Source organism: Aquarana catesbeiana, linkage group LG04 (genome assembly GCF_042186555.1).
Source record: "Aquarana catesbeiana isolate 2022-GZ linkage group LG04, ASM4218655v1, whole genome shotgun sequence".
Classification (NCBI taxonomy): Eukaryota; Metazoa; Chordata; class Amphibia; order Anura; family Ranidae; genus Aquarana; species Aquarana catesbeiana.
In genome coordinates, this window is record NC_133327.1 from 411546845 (window position 1) to 411564083 (window position 17239).

At 43.0% G+C, this 17239-nt stretch overlaps 1 protein-coding gene across 1 annotated transcript in view; it reads left to right on the forward strand.

The window, feature by feature from the left end:
- Nucleotides 1-1028: 1028 nt before the first annotated feature.
- ENPP1 (ectonucleotide pyrophosphatase/phosphodiesterase 1) overlaps nt 1029-17239 on the forward strand; it is a 141341-nt gene continuing 125130 nt past the window's right edge. The window contains exon 1 of the mRNA XM_073627290.1: nt 1029-1267. Within this exon, the coding sequence (XP_073483391.1) occupies nt 1124-1267 (144 nt within the window). The 5' untranslated portion in view covers nt 1029-1123. The remainder of the gene's footprint in view (nt 1268-17239) is intronic.

Consider the following 17239-nt stretch of genomic DNA (forward strand, 5'->3'; position numbering starts at 1 on the left):
CTCTGCCCCCTGCCTGAGCGTTGGGTTCAGTGGACCTCAGTACACTTCAGAAATTGCAATTTTTCTTTTTTACATCTATGCAATATGACTTTGTGTATGTCTTTACTGATGCTTGGCTACAATTCCTACTATAGATTGAATGGGAATTATATACAATTTTGCTGAAGTTGACATGTTTTGTTAACATTATACTTGTTTCAATTGTTGCTTTTCTTTGCTCAATAAAATCTTTTATTGAAAAAAAATTTTTTTTAATAATAATAATAATACACTGGTGCCAAAACTATTGTGACTGCCACCTTGCCCAGCGAGCACAGTCACGGAGATCAAAACAATTGTGGAGGTGGAAGTCAAAATCGTTTTGGCACCAGCATCACATGCTTGTTGTAGGGGTCCTGTATGGCTCCAAAACGACGCTAAAGTAGCTATGATGTGATCGCTAAATAAAGCTTTGGACCCGTTCTGGAGATCCTTTGTGTGCTTGTAACATACTTTGCGCTTTGAATATGCGCCCGTGGTTGCTGCACCACCCATTTACTGTATATCTACAGCCAGTTTCACGAACATGTTCTGCTTATTGTGCTTCTCACTTGCAAAAAGGCACAGATAAAAAAACAAAAAACAAAACATCAGTACAATCATTTTCTGTGTGTGAAATGCATAATGATTTTTGTAATTTATAATTTTTTATTATTATCAGTCTTTTTGCAATTATCTATATAATATAATACAATTGCTTGGATCAGGACACAGAATGTCATAATTATTTCAGAATGATGGTTGCAAAAATAAGTCCCTCTAGATAAAAATGGTCCATCAAGGTGGAGAATAAGCAAATTTGATGATACATTGTGCATGGTATAGCTCACAAAGGGTCCATGCTACAATTTGCTGGTAATATATATATATATATATATATATATATATATATATATATATATTTTTTTTTTTATTTTTTTTTTATTAGAATGGCCACATTACGTAAGCTGATTGCTCAGATTGATCTACACCATGTGTATGACATTAGGCTCAGGAAGCAGGCGGGGCAAGCATCTCTACAAGTCAGCAGCTGGGAAAAGTGCATGCAGCTGGCTGATGTCTGTATTGTGATCACTACTCAGGCATGGACTGTGAGGCAAAGAATGGGGGCACAGGCACAGAGATCCAGGCAGAACCTATGCTGAATTCCTTAGATATGGCAGAAGAACCAGTTAAAGCTGCTCAGAGGAAAAAGAAGAAATCTGGCAACTGGAAAGTTCTCTCTCTGGTAAGAATTCTGTGAATTTGTCACTAACCTTCACTGCCATGCACCACTTGTATTAACTAGGAGAGAGGGCACTGTAACAGAAGTAGGAGGGTTGGCTGCGTTAATCATCCACAAGCCCTTTGTGCACTTTAATACTGCTGATCTGCTGTTGGAAACATGAATAAACTAATAATATCTAGCTGTAAATGACGTGTAATGCAACATGTTACATTACAAATCATTTAGTTTGGGATCTTATATCCTATTTCATACTATGTGTAGAATGACAGAACAATAGATGATCATGCTTTTTTTTTTTTTTTTTTCTTTTTTTTCCTTTTCTTTTGAGGAATTGCAAAACAGTCTTTGAAACATCACATTGATGGTGATCCGTGTATGCTGAACTGCAGTCATGTGACTGCGAAAGGTTGATGGGGGTAATTTTCTATCCATCTTGAAAACAATACATTTTTGGGCTATAACGATGGTAACAGATATGCTGTGTACACATGACCGGACTTTTCTACCGGACTGGTCCGACAAAACGTCGGACTATCTGTCGGACAATCCGACCATGTGTGGGCTTCATCGGACCTTCAGCTGACCTTTTCTGTCGAAAATCAGACAGACTATAGATTTAGAACATGTTTCAAATCTTTCCGACGGACTCGAGTCTGATCGAAAAATCCGTTCCTCTGTATGCTAGTCCGACAGGCAAAAAACGACGCAAGGGCAGCTATTGGCTACTGGCAAAGAACTTCCTTATTCTAGTCTGGTCGTGCGTCATCACGTTCAAACGACCGGACTTTCGAACGGACTTTAGTCGTTCGTGTGTGTGCAAGTCCGGTCGTTCGCAAGTCCGACGAAAGTCCGTCGGAAAGACCGTCGAACGTTTGATGCTGAAAAGTCCGCCCATGTGTACACGGCAATAGAGGTGCACAGATGATGGATAGTCAGCAGTATTGGGGTATATGTGTCCGGTTACGTAGCTGAGTGCTCTAATTTAATATGACTTTTCAACACCAAGCATATTCCAGTTTATCAGGTCATTTCTACCGCTTATGCAGATTTTTTCATTTACTTGTCACAAATATCTTAGTAGGAATGCTTGTAGGTTTAACTCATTTTATAGGGTATAAAGGTAATGTCATGAGAGATATATGAAGCTACCACTGACAGGTTGCTGGGCTGTCATTGTTATACACTATTTGGTGTGGTCAAATATGGCACCGCCACGATATAATTTTGGTAGGTCTTGGTGCTAGATCATTATCAGAGAGAATCACTTTTTCATGTAAATCCAGCAAGGGGTGGTGCTGGGGTGCTCCTAGGAGGGGGTAAACCTGTTATAACAGCAGTGCATGAGGACCTGGTTGAAATCCTTAGCTGCTACCCCTTTGGTTGCAAAAAAAAAAGAATTCCTATCAGAAGGTAAAATCTTGGATATGTAGCTAGAAGCACCTATGTAGAAACAGTCATCTCACCTGAACGTTCTTTGAAAGTGTTTGTTTGAACAGAAATGTCACATACAGCCAACGCATTTCAGGGGAATTGGAATCCTCCTTTCTCAGGGATAATATGCAAAAAATCTGTAAAAATACAGTGTATAGTACAAAATATGTAATATTCATATACGATGATGATATAAAAACCAATACAAATATTATAAAAATGTATTAGAAATAGAATAAAACGATCACTTTATACAATTATTAAAGACGGTTGGGGTTTATAGCAATCCATATACATGAAACAAATCAATTTTATTATAAAGATAAAGGGTTACTTGTAATGATAATATTACTGCTCTATCAGGACAAATCTATCAAAGTGCATAACACTGAAGAAGGGGGAGTCAAGTTCCCCCAAAATGCGTTGGCTGTATCTACATCTCTGTTCAAATAAACAATTTAAACCAAGTGGGTTCTCTTAACTATATATCCAGTATGATAGAATTGAAGCATCAATTGATGGAATCAGGCAATGGAGGATTCCCCTAGAACACTTCCAACTTTCAGGTGACCTTGTTGTTCTACACAACAATTTGTTGTAAAGAGTTGGTTCAAGTGGGGGCAAATCCACCTCTTTTCTATGGAGAAAAGAGAAGAAAGTGTTAAATATGCATGTGCTGCATCTTCAAGGACAGGTCAATGTCACACTACAAGTCTTTCATGGACATGCATTTGCTTGTCTCTGGTTATTCTAAGTGTGTTACTGACCTGGCCCTACCACGGGACCATGGCTCCTGGCGGCGTTTAACAGGGGGCGGCAGCCAGGCGGTGCCATGGCCCCGGGCACGACATTTAGGGGGTGAAATTGCACGCCAGTATGTGTAACTACTAGCCGCCTCCTCCTAATTTTAAGTTCCTGTGTCCCCACGCTCCGGCTGCCATGTTTAGTGTCCGGCGCCCTGTGATTGGGCGTATGGGGGTCATGTGAGGCATAGGGTTGCGCCTGAAGCCTCCGCACATGACTCCCATACGCCCAATCACAGTGCGCCGGACACTGAACATGGCAGCCGGAGCGTGGGGACACAGGAACTTAAAATTAGGAGGAGGCGGCTAGTAGTTACAGCTGTCTTCTCCTCCTATCCTCTGGACCGATGCAGGCCAGGACAAGAATGTGAGTGAGACTCCCTCATGAGAGTTACTGGCCCAAGTGGGGGGGATAAGAGAGAGAGAGAGAAGGAAGGAAGGAATGAATATTGTAGGCAGGACAGTATAGTGCAGTGTAGTGGTCAGTGTAGTGGACAGTATAGTGGACAGTATAGTATGGTGGACAGTGTAGTGTAGTATGGTGGACAGTGTAGTGTAGTATGGTGGTCAGTGTAGTGGACAGTATTTTATAGTGGACAGTATAGTGTAGTGGATAGTATAGTGGTCAGAGTAGTGTACAGTATAGTGGTCAGTGTAGTGTAGTGGACAGTATAGTGTAGTAGATAGTATAGTGGTCAATGTAGTGTACAGTATAGTGGTCAGTGTAGTGTAGTGGACAGTATAGTATAGTGGACAGTACAGTGGTTAGTGTAGTATAGTGGTCAGTGAAGTGGACAGTATAGTGCAGTGGCGCTTTGCCGGCAGTTCGGAGGCGCTGCCCATTGGTTTCAATTATTTTTAGTTAATTTTAGTTATCATGATATAAAATAATGAATGTGGGGGCCTTTTGGTGGGCGTGATTTTTTTTTGGGGGGTGGGGGGTGGGGGCAGCATTTCATTCTTGGTCCCAGGCAGCACCGTGTCTTGGGCCGGCACTGGTGACTAGGTAGTGAAGACAGTCTTTTAGACACAACTAGATATTTTAAGGTAATATGCAAACTTATGAAGCAATGTGTTTGCCATGGGCACATGGACCAATCAAAAAGTTCACTATTAATTAATTTCTAGATCTTTCCTTTATTTTGGGAACAAATTAATGGGGGCGTAAGTAGCTTAATAGAAATCCCATCTCAACAACAAAACCAAAAAAGAAAGAAGAAACCCTGAATTCAGAGTAATAATTAAATAAAGCAATTTGTATCTAAAGCTTTGGATGTCCTTCAACATATAAAAACAAAGAAATAATCAAAAAACAAAAAAATTGCATGTACTAACTACAAGTATAACAGAAATTACTTGGTTAGAATAACTGTACCCATATCCCCTAAACCCAAATTTTAAAAATTTTAAAATTTTTTATTTAATTGCCACCTCATCTCCTGAAAACTAATATGGAGTGGTATACACACTGCAACAACTAATGACCATTAACATCTATTGATCAAATGACCTATGAACGTACATTAGTAGTAGTTTGTTTGCCAGAGCAATGTCAACTTGATTCTGTAGAGGAAATAACTGTCAATATTAGTCCAGGCTAGAGTCCATGGCGTCATAGGTTGTAGTGTAAAGTGGCCACTTATTCGTTCTTTTCAGATTAGAGTAGCAAAACTTCTTCTAGCAAAACACTATGGGGTTGATTTATTAAACCTGGAAAATGCAAAATCTGGTGTGGTGCTCTGCATAAAAACCAATCAGTTTGCAGATTTTTTTGTCAAAACTTAAAGAATAAGTTCACTTTTCTAAAAAAAAAATAAATGCACATTTTTTGTGCAGGTGCCTTTTATTATTTTTAATTTTTTGGAGCCTGCAAAGCCTTGCACCAGCGATCAGCAGATCACTGGTCTCATACAGGTCTCCTGCAGACCTGACAGTGTATCTATGTGCCCATACATCCCGTTTGGGCAAGCAGACACACTGATAGGAAGAATCAATGAACTACCACGGCATAGGTAATTGAGAACTACAAGTCGCCAACCGCAAAGGATGTCGGGGCTTGTAGTTCTTTCATATACAGAGCTGTGTGAATGAATGACGAGGCCATGTGGGTGGCCGTGATGATTTAAAAGTTATATCCCCTGAAGACATCCAATTGTGATGAAACGCGTAGGGTGGAGCCTCCGACGGTGATGTCATTACGCTATCCTTCTGCAACGGTGGTGAGACAAACAACATAGGAAATAGGGAGAAGCTAATAGAGACACCAAGGCTCTTATATGACACAACCGCTTGTTACTATACTTCGTTCCTGTAAGTGCAAACTCTTCTATTATTAAATTATTTGAATTGATATACTGCACTATGGGAGTTTTCATTTAAAACTTTGAGCAACAATAGAACATCAACGGCTGTTCCGGATGCCATATTGGTTTTGGGGAGACTGTTAATTCCCTGTGCTGGGTGAGACTGTTATCAGCAGTCACGGCTTTTTGGCAAGCAGGCTACCTTACACTTTGGGTGTTGACCTGAATACACGTTTGATTTGTGGGAAGATTGGTGTCACAACTCTTTTTTCCTGCAAGTCATCTTTTCCCATCTGGAGGTTAACTTTGTACGGACTTCTTCACTGATCATTATTTGGATGGGACGTTGCTTTAGTTTTCCTTTTTTCCTTTTTTAATATTTTTCTTTTTTTGAATACTTTTTCTGTTTTTTACATATTAACTTTTTTCATGAATGTATTGTTTATTAATATTGATCATGCGATTCTTTATCACGTATTGATATAATAATCAATTTTGCACCATATCTAGCGCTGCACTCACTTTGCTATTTATTGATTTAAAAAAGTGACAGCTAGTATGGGGAACTTCTCCCAGTACTGCTGTCGCAGGAGGGGGGAATTAGACAGCGGCTGCAGCATTGGGAACATGTTACATGTTCAATCCTAAAAACAGGTAGAAACATGTAACATGTTCCCAAAGGTGAGCTTCTCCCTTAATTCAACAAGCTGAAGTTAGAAGCTAATGGGCTACCATGCACAGTTACACCAGATTTTGCACTCTCCTGTTTCAGTAAATCAACCCCAATGGATAATTATTTCAACAAGAGCAAAATAGCACAGTAATCTGTTTACATGTACTAAACCAGCTAATCTCAACATGGACCCCTGGGGTTCATCTAGTGGTTGGGTTGCTGGGGGTTCTTTGAGCAATGAACACATTCTATCTCTTAGCCTAGGTTCACACTGAGTGCGGGAATGAAATCATGCGAGTTCAGCTGAACTTCACGATTGCACGATTTCAGTCCCGAATTCGAGCACGATTTCAGAGACATCTGTGCGGGTTTCTGCACAAATGTCAATGGAAATCGCATCCCGAAATCTCCAAAAGTAGTACAGAAACTACTTTTGGAAATTGGTGTGGAGCTGCAATGGTGGCATCGCACTGATTAGGGCGGTGCGATTGCTGCCATCTTGGCATTCGATTTGACACGTCTAATCGCATACCAAATCGATAGATGGATAGATAGATAGCAGGGATTTCCTGGGCTCAGAAAAGTAATTCAATGGTTCATCAATGTAAAAGAGGTTGAAAAATGTTGCACACTTAACAAAGCTGAAATTTCTCTGGGATGCACCTAAGACCCTATTTTTCCCTAAACGTCTTTCAGGGCAGCCACCTTTGAGAGACCTCAGCTCCTCCCTTCACAGGAAACACTGCCGTAGCTTCAAGATGTAAGCCCCTCTTGCCCCACTGGACCCTCAGTTTTGGTGTTTCCTCTGGTGGGGAAACATCGCTGGGACCCAGGGCTGCTCAACTGGGGAAGTTGAAACCGATTTTTACTGTGGGGAGAAGCTCTCCCTATCTCTATATTTTAGTTTGGCGGAGAATTGGGTATTGGGGAAGGTACCGATAGGTCCGCCGCTTAGCCACCCCAGCTTCTCCTGAGGGTGGGGAAGAAGATTCAGGGGCCCCACTCTCATTCTGTCCAGGGGGCTGTCATCGAAGGTGCACCATTCCTCCCTGCATTCTGTTTGGCCATTGGGGGAGCTCGAGGCTTCGTAGTGATGTCATTTCTGGTAGGGCGTGCACTTCTGCCGGGACCGTGGCTTTCGGCTCAAGTCGCGGTCTATGAGAGAGGGCCAGGCTCTGGCTGGTGTGAGCCTGTAAAAGCTTTAGATGTCAGCGAGCTGCTCAGGAACACGGGACCACCGCGATTCTCAGCGGGAGATGTCCGGGGCAGAGGCGGCCCAGACTGCTCCTGGTAATGCCAGCACCAGCCCGATGGCTCCACGGGTTTAGACCCCTCTGTTGGTCGAGGGGTTGGGAGGTGGTACTGGGACCTTGGTGGTGTTTGGTCCTAGGGACACTCCGGGTGACATTCTGCTTAGGAGTATGGCCTTGCATTTGGTTTTAAAAGAGAGCTGGAGGACTGCAAAGCCCAGCATGCCCTCTGTGCAGTAAGCCTGAGGAACTGCAATGCCCAGCATGCCCTCTGTGCTGGGAGCCTGAGGAACTGCAATGCCCAGTATTCCCTCGGTGCGGTGAGCCTGAGGAACTGCAATGCCCAGCATGCCCTCGGTGCGGTGAACCTGAGGAAATGCAATGCCCAGCATGCCCTTGGTGCAGTGAGTCTGAGGAACTGCAATGCCCAGCATGCCCCTTTTTTTAGTCGGGTTCAGCCCCAGACTGGCCCCCTGCCAGCTCTGCAGAGTACTGCACCTGCCCACCGGTCTTATCCTCCGCTAATGGGGGAGCATTGGGGGGGCACTAGTGAGTATCTGAGGAGGAGCCAGTTAGCGTTTCTTTGGGCTCCCAGGAGGAGTCGTAGGGAGAGGGGATGGGCGGTGAGCCCTCTAGACCCTCTCACTACAAGCTTTCCTTGGAGGGGGTGGAGGATCTCTTGTGAGACATCTGTACCACCCTGGGAATCCAGGAGAAGAAGCCGCTATCACTCCATGACCAGATGTATCAGGGCCTGGGGGGAACAGAAGAAGAAGTTGTTCCTGGCCCAGGAAGGTCAGGTGGAAGCCATCATAGATTGGCAAGATTTGCAGAGGAAACCCTTCCTTTCAAGGGCCCTGAAACTTAGGTTTTCTTTTCACGGTTGACAGTCCGTCAGTCGGTAAGGTACCCAGACTGAACGCAGCTTTCTATCAGGTTTCCAGGCATACAGACCTTACCTGGGAGAGATTCCATGGATAAGAGGATGAATTCGCTCTTGAAGGACACCTGGGATACCTTGGGGCGCACATAGGGGAAGGGACGGGATGGAGACAATCTTGTCCTCCTTTTCCATGCTCTTGCTATTGCAGATGCCTCAACTGATTCACTGCATATGTCTGCCAGATCCTCAGCCCTAGTCATCTCAGTTAAAGCTTGGCAGTAGGACAGTTTGTTCAAGGCTAAGCTCTGCAGGATTCTCACGGAGGTCTTGTTTTGGTTAGGTCCTGGTCTGGAAACCATTTAGATTGGACGGCTGATGGGTGAGAGTCCTTTCCCCGTCAGGTGTAGTATAGGGAAGCAAGCAAGGAATAAGTCTTGCCCTCACAGAGAATTCAGAGTCCCAAAGACTGACGTTCCAAAGAGGTCTTGGGGTCAGAAAGGTGGGGCAAAATAGGGGGTTCATCCTCCCGAACAGTCCGAAGGAAGATTGGGGGGCCTTCCTCCCATAGTGGGTAGTGGTCTCCTCCAATCATTTCTTTTGGGGATTTGTAAGGAGGGGTCACCGGCTTGAATTTGCAGGCTCACCCCCCCCCCCCGGCCGCTCATCACCAGTTTGCCAAGCTGCATGGAAAAAGTGTCAGCCTTACTACCCTCTCTAAAAAATCCCAAACATCGTATCAACAATGACTTGTATGTTGTTTTAAAATGGTGTTCCCGATCCTGGAAGCTTGGGTCAAAGGATGGCAAGACCCAGTGAGGAAATCCTTCTTTTCAAGGGGAGGTAGAGGAACCAGTTAGCGCTTCTTCAGGCTCCCAGGTGGAGTCAGAGGTAGAGAGGTTGGAATCTTGCTGCGAGCCTTCCGTGGAGGAGGTGGAGGATCTCTTGGGAGCCATCCGTGACACCCTAGGGATCCAGGAGTAGAAACCTGGAGTAGATCACTCCATGACCAGATGGATAAAAGTGGCAGAAGAGTGGCTAATGGGTTAGCATTTCTGCCTACCAGCACTGAGTTTCTGGGTTCGCATCCCAACATGCCACTTTATATAGAGAAGGTCTGTTCTTTCTCTGTTGTTAAATATGACTCCTTACTCAGGGACTTCCCTAAATTCAAGGCCCGGGGGAACAGAATAACTTGCAGAAGGCTCCGTATGGACCCCCCCAAAACTGCCTAATGCCATTCACAGATCTGGGGGACACTTATCTGCACATTCCCATGGTGGAGAGCTGTCAAAAGTTTTTCAGACTGATGGTAGAACCAGGGAAGGCGGACGACCTGCTCCTATTTATCTTCAAACCAAGGTTAAGTCTCCTATTCTCATTGCACCGCATTGGTCCAGAAGGCTGTGCTTCCCAAGCCAGTACGATCTGGCATGGAACCTTCCTGGATGCTGCCAATCCGGGAGGACCTTCATCTTGGGGTCCATTCTGCTGTCTCCAGGTGGAAAGGTGGATTCTCACTGTGTGACTTTCGAGGAAGAATTGCTAAAGGCAAAAGCTTCTCAGATGTGGTGGTGGCCCTGTTAAGTAGCAGGAAAGAGGAGACCCGCTCCATCTACCAAAGACGCAGAGACATTTTCAACAGCTGGTATGCAGAGGGCATTTCCAATCAATTTATAACATTGTTTATTTCCAATCAGGGGCCCCCTTTTCTACAAATATTTCCGTACCAGGTGTTTTTTTGCCAACTTTCTGTTCGAATCCTGTGGGTGAACATAAGTTGGATGTTAAAAGGTCGTAGCACTTTTTCCAAACTCTACAGGTTGGCCCTGTGGTTTGCTAAGGATCAGGGCCTTCAGGGGGAAAAAGGGGTCCTACAAGCGGTGATCCCATCCTAATGTTAACTGCTTGTTTATCCTCTCAAAGGTGACTGTCCTGAAAGACATTTAGGGAAAATCAGTTACGTACCGGCAACGTCTTTTCCAGGAGTCTTTCAGGACAGCACCGGTACCCACCCAAAAAATGTGTTTGTAATAAGGAGTCCCTGACAGGGGAACAGTCAGGAGGATTAAAAGTTATGTGTATGACATGTTCTTGTGTCTCCCCAGCTGGCACTGGGGAGGTACTTTTGGAAGACTGAGGGTCCAGTGGGGCAGGAGGGGCTTAAATCTTGAAGCTAAAGGGGTATTTCCTGTGAAGGTAGGAGCCGAGGTCTCTCAAGGGTGGCTGTCTTGAAAGACTCCTGGAAAAGACGTTACTGGTACGTAACTCAGATTTTTGGGACGACATGATCTACATATATTTCAGTAGTGTAGATATAAGATTTCAGGCCCCATGTTAGACTTTGGACCAGAGTCCACTATTCTGTGCCTTCCCCTACCCCACCCCAGTTTATTAAACTTACTATAAAGCTACTTTCACACTGGGGCGGGGGGGTGTTAACGGTAAAGTGGCGGGTTAGTGGTAAAGCGGCGTGTTAGTGGTAAAGCGGCGTGTTAGCGGCACTTTACCACTTTTAACCACCGCTAGCGGCCAAGGAAAGGGTTAAAGCCCCCGAAAAGCGCCGCTGACAAAACGCTTTGCAGGTGGTTCGGCAGCGTGGCCCATTGACTTCAATGGCAGGGGCGGTTTAGGAGCGGTGTAAACAGCGCTCCCGTACTGCCTCAAAGATGCTGCTTGCAGGACTTTTTTTCCTGTCCTGCAAGTTCACCGCCTCAGTGTGCACGCACTCAGGCTTTCACACTGGGGAGGCATGAGAGGTGCTTTACAGGTGCTGTTTTTAGAGCTAAAACGCCTGAAAAGCCCCCCAGTGTGAAAGGGGTCTAAGAGTGTGAGCAAAGAGGTGCTGTGATATGCAACCAATGGTGCTTCTGAATGCATCTCCTGTGCTTGGTCATGTGACCAAGGTCCCTGAACATAACATGCACCAGTTACATGTAAAGAGGAAAGGAATGCCACTATTCCCAACCAGCCCAGGTGAATAAATGATAAATAGCAGCCTCAGCCTAAATGTCTCCAGCAAACCACACACCCTGATGCATAGGGCTCCGCCCTATGACGAAGCCCCAGTGAGTGAAATGCATCAGGGTGTGTGTGGTTTGGTGGAGACATTTAGGCTGAGGCTGCTCTTTATCGTTTATTCACCTAAACTGCTCGGGAGTAGCGGCGATCCTTTCCTATTTACCCCCTGGATTGGTATTAGGACAAGCCTGCATCCCATGTTCTGGAACATGCTTTCACCTCTACTTTGAGCAGTGCCAAAAGCAATCAAACAGATGCACCATATACATGCCTAGACCTATTTTGGTGTGTCCTGTATTCAGTATTATATGAATGTGTATATATCATTAAATCCCAGTTAAGAAGCTATTATGTAAAATGCAGGTTATGTCAGTCAAGTTAGTTCTGTTTGTAACAATATATCTGAAACTCATGCTTAGATGGTGTGTTTCTGCTAACAGCTGTGCAATATGATACATTCTAGATTTCTCATTTTATGTGTTTTTTTTTTCTCTTCCATGCATTTCTCTAATCTCTTCATTTAGCAATAGCCAGGGAATGCACTTTTCACCACTGAACCTTTAGCTATTTACTAGGCTTTACAGATGATTTTAGAGAATAAAAAGGGCCTTTCAGCATTATTCAGTGAAGAGTTTCTATTCTTAAAGAAAACATGCCATGAGAAGTGTTATATCAGTTATTGACCAGGAAGAAGTGTGCAGATATAGGCTTTTGAATTCTTTCTGGTGTCCGCTGTTTGCAGTGAGCACCTCCTCTCTAGTGCTGTGCCCCACAGTAATTCCTTTTCAATGAGCTTAATTTAAGCAAGAATCATGAGTACAATCTACGATCGCAGGGCAGCATGGACCAGCTCCATGAGGGGGTGTCACTCCGTCCCCCTGTACTCATAGTATAATGATGAAAAGAGCTAAACTGATGTAATCACATCAGAGAGGCTCCCTGCATTGTCGTCAACAGCCCATCACAGAAGAAGATCTGTAGAAAACCCCATTTGTTGACTATCCTGAATACCGGAGGGAGGCACTAGGGATGGGGCCTGTAGTTAGGCTTTATAAATAGGAACTCTTTATTTATTAACGGTGTTCTGTCCCTGCTACACATTTCCCTGTGTGTAGCTCGACATGCAGCTAAACCCTCCTATTCTGCAATAAGCCAAACTGAGTGTAATCTTGAAGCTTTGTTAACAAAACAGGGTGGGTGAAACTATTAAGAAAAAACAAGATACATATAATCAGTATATGAAATATTCAGAAATACAAAGAATAAGCTAGGCTGTAGATGGGGATATATAATTCTCACCAGCAATGCTGTGTTTAGGAGATGCAAGTTTTAGTCCAACATGTTCTCTGATAGCTTCTTTCAGTCTCTAAGATGGAGTCTGAACTCCCAGGATGCACCTGTTTCTTTTTTTTACTCAGACTGAAGAATGATGAGAATTTTTATTAAAGATGAACAGTTTTTGGTTTCTGCAAAAAAAAAAAAAAAAAGCTAATTTACCACTCGCTCCATCTTGTGGTTAAATTTGATATTGCAGGCAATACATCTTAATGGTTATCCTTCTGGAGATAGAACAAATTATCTTATTTGCTTTTGGCAACTCCCAGCCAAATGAATACGGAAAGGTGATGTCACCAGTTGCATGTGCTGGCACCCACCCCTTCCTCAATATGGAATTCCTGCCTAACACTAACTATTCCTAAAAATGTCCCCTCCCACCTCCTACCTATCCTGTCTATCTTTTCTTAAAAAAACAAATCTGTATACCCTTTTTTTTTTAAATTCCGCTCCACACCGGTCATGTCATCCTGCAACTTTGGTTCCCCTGTGTCACGGAGCGCTCAATATCACCCATGACATAGGCTCCCATGTCCCAGCCGTTGTCGGCACTCCCTCCTCTCCCCTGCAGCTGCTGCTCACTGACACAGGTGAGATAGAGCTGTGGGATCACATAGCTAGATCGGAGTGGATTGATAAAAGGTAAGTATACACATCTTTTTATATAGAGTAGGCAGGATAGGTAGCAGATAGGGGGAGGGGACATTTATAAGAATAGTTAATGATAGGCAGGAATTCCACTTTAACAACCAATGACAGAGAAAAAGGGAAGCTGTCATATGCAGTAGTGCAAGAAAAACCTGCTACTCTATATGAATTTCGACTCATGCCGATTGGGCTAAAAGTCCAACATTTTGGATAAATGCATAAACAAGTAAGATTTGTTCCGAACTTGTGATAATCCCTAGTCAGCACCTCTGTATATTGTCATACAGCAGGCTTTTCAGTCCCTTTGTGACAGCAGAAAGATTACATTAAAAAAGATTTAAAGCCCCTACAGCTAGTGCTTTTATATTTTTATCGTGAAGGCAAGAAAACATTTGGTATAATTGTGCTGATCTTCAGTGATCAGCTGTTTTAAATTTGCTTTACAGTAACTAAGACTAAGAACATTCTTCCATCCACTATGATCTGGTCTGATTTATGAAACTCATCTGATTTATGAATTTCACTGAAATCTGGTTAGCTTTACAATGGCCATCTTAGAAACACTACTTAATTGACCATATTTCCACACCTTCTTGTGAGTTTCCTGCAAAAGAATTCCCCTGCAAGGCAATGGCATAACGTGCTGGTATGCATCGCTCTGAAGGGATGGCACGGGTCTGCCATCCCTTCAGGGAACATGCGTGGTGACGTCACCGACGGCATCCAGTGTAAAACTTGCGGTGTTTAGGAGACCTTCACTATACCTACAGGTAAACCTTATTGTAGGCTTACCTGTCGGTACAAGTTCAAAAGCAGAGTTTACTACTGCTTTAACTGCTTGCCGACCGCCAATTTAGGTCGGCAGAATGGCAGGGGTGCACAAAAGGACGTACCCATACGTTCTTTCATATTTCCCATCTAGCGCACGCCACGGACTCTGTTCGCTGGCGGCCCGCGATTGCAAAGAGGGGAGGCAGAACGGGGAGATGCCTATGTAAAGAGGCATTTTCCTGTTCTGCTTAGCAACATGACAGGGATCTACTGCTCCCAGTGATCGGGAGCAGTGATCTCTGTCATGTTCTAGTGAGCCTATCCCCCCACAGTTAGAACACACCAAGGGAACACATTTAACCCCTTGATCGCCCACCTAGTGTTTAACATCTTCCATGCCAGTGACATTTATACAATAATCCAGTGGCTATTTTTAGCTCTGATCGCTCTATAAATGTCAATGGTCCTAAAATAGTGTAAAAAGTGTCCGATCTCTCTGCCACAATGTCGCAGTCATGATAAACTATGCAGATCGCTGCCATTACTAGTAAAAAAAAAAAAAGAAAAAAAAGTATAATAAAAATGCCATAAATCTATCCCCTATGTTGCAGACGCTATATCTTTTGCACAAACCAATCAATATACATTTATTGCGATTTTTTTTTTCTTTACCAAAAATATGTAGAAAAATACATATTGGCCTAAACTGTGGAAGACAATTTGTTTTGTTTTTTTTTAATATTTTTTTGGTGGCATATTTATTATAGCAAAAAGTAAAAAATATTGCTTTTTTTTTCAAAATTGTCCTTTTTCTGTTTATAGCGCAAAAAATAAAAACTGCAGAGGTGATCAAATACCACCAAAAGAAAGCTCTATTTGTGGGAAAAAAGACGTCAATTTTGTTTGGGTACAACGTCGCACGACTGCGCAATTGTCAGCTAAAGTGACGCAGTGCTGTATCGCAAAAAAATGCTCTGGTCAGGAAGGGGGTAAAGCCTTCCAGGGCGGAAGTGGTTAAAGTGGTTTCATTCTCTGCATTATGGTGAAGAACCTTCTGTGCGCCCCCCAGCCCCCCTTATAGTTATCTGAGCCCAATTCCCATCCAGCGCTGTGCTCTTTGCTCTCTGTCTTTACTGGACATGGAGGCAGCAGCAGGAGCCATTGGCTCCTGCTGCTGTCAATCACCGCCAGTGAGCAGACAGTGGGAGGTGGGACCGAGCCATAGACACACAGCTCGGCTCAGGATCAAGCCTACACGAGTGTCCCCCTAGCAAGCAGCTTGCTAGGGGGGCACTTGGCAGGGGGGAGGGGCTAGGTGCACCGGCAGGGGACTCCAGAAAAGGAAGATCGGCGCTGCTCTGTGAAAACCATTACACAGAGCAGGTAGGTATGACATATTCGTTGTTTTAAAAAAATAGGTTTACAATCCCTTAAAAGCCCAGCTGAAGTCACAAAAATAAATACTGTATGTAGCCAGACAGACTTACTGTACTAACAATTGTCACTTTCCTATTGTAGCAAAAAGTGTTTATCCCCTTAATGACAAAGGTAAAACAAAGTGCCTGAACCTAGTTTTGCAAGACATGTGTTACTAAAACTAAATGTCATTGCAACTACTTAGTGTATCCAGGTGAATTATACCTTGTATTTTTCAGGCCTTCATTTGGTGGTAAATGTGCTTATATCTCCAGATTTTTTGTTTTTTTGTTTTTGTATTATCAAAGGAAAATTAAGAAAAATAGAAAAAAAAAAGATTTTTTTTTTTTTTTTGGAACTTTAGCTGCACACTTCCTGCCATCACCATAAACCACCAGCAAAAATGAATATTTTTTTAACCTTCATGGTTATATATATATATATATATATATATATATATATATATATATATATATATATATATATATATATATATAAATGTGTGCGTGTTATTTGTTTGTACCTGTAGTAGGGCTCAGAAACAATATTGCACATTTTGCTTTTTTTTTTCTTCTTCTTTTATTGACCTATCTAATACACACTGACACTAAGGCCCTGTTCACGTGTAATGACCACAGAGAGTGGCATTTTTTTTTTTTTTTTTTTGCACATTGGTTGCAAGTTTTTTTTTTTTGCACTGCATTTTCGGAGCAGCACCATTAATTTGAATGGGCTGCTCTCTGCTCCAAAAACGCACCAAAGTACCCCCTGTACTTTTTTTTTTTTTTTGGAGCGGACTTTGACATGCTTTTGGAAAGCACGGTTTTGGGTGTTTTGCGCACTTTTTGTCGCACAACAAAACGCAGCTTACTTTTGTGCATTTGGGATGCCATTAAAAATAATGCTTCCTACTGTATTAAATTATATTGTAACTATACAGTCTGCCCTTATGTTTTAAAGCGATGTGTAAATTGTTGGCACTATATATAAATTGTCTAAGGAATAGTTGCACATGTGAAAAATTCATAAACGACCAAAAACAAGTATAGGGGGAAAAAAATAAGTCCAAGGTAAAACAATAATCAAATCCACAGATGTGTTCAGAGTGTATCCATTCCAAAATGTGAATGTGTGTTATTGCAAATACACAGTAGTGTGTGTGTGTGTGTGTGAAGAAATTCAGGAACAAAAATAAATAAATACAAAATGAACAATATATTAATTGATAGATGTATTGCAAATGTATCCAATCTAGTGTGCTCAAACAATGATGTCCACACAAGCTGCTGTAACGGAATGTGATCCATGAACCCACCAACTAGGTCAAGCTGCTTACCAGAAATGCCAACCCCAAATTATAGCAGGTCTGGCAAGGCACAGTAGTGCAACAATGGATTATCCGTTCGGAGGGTATCAGCGGTACTCCACATCAGACTGGAAC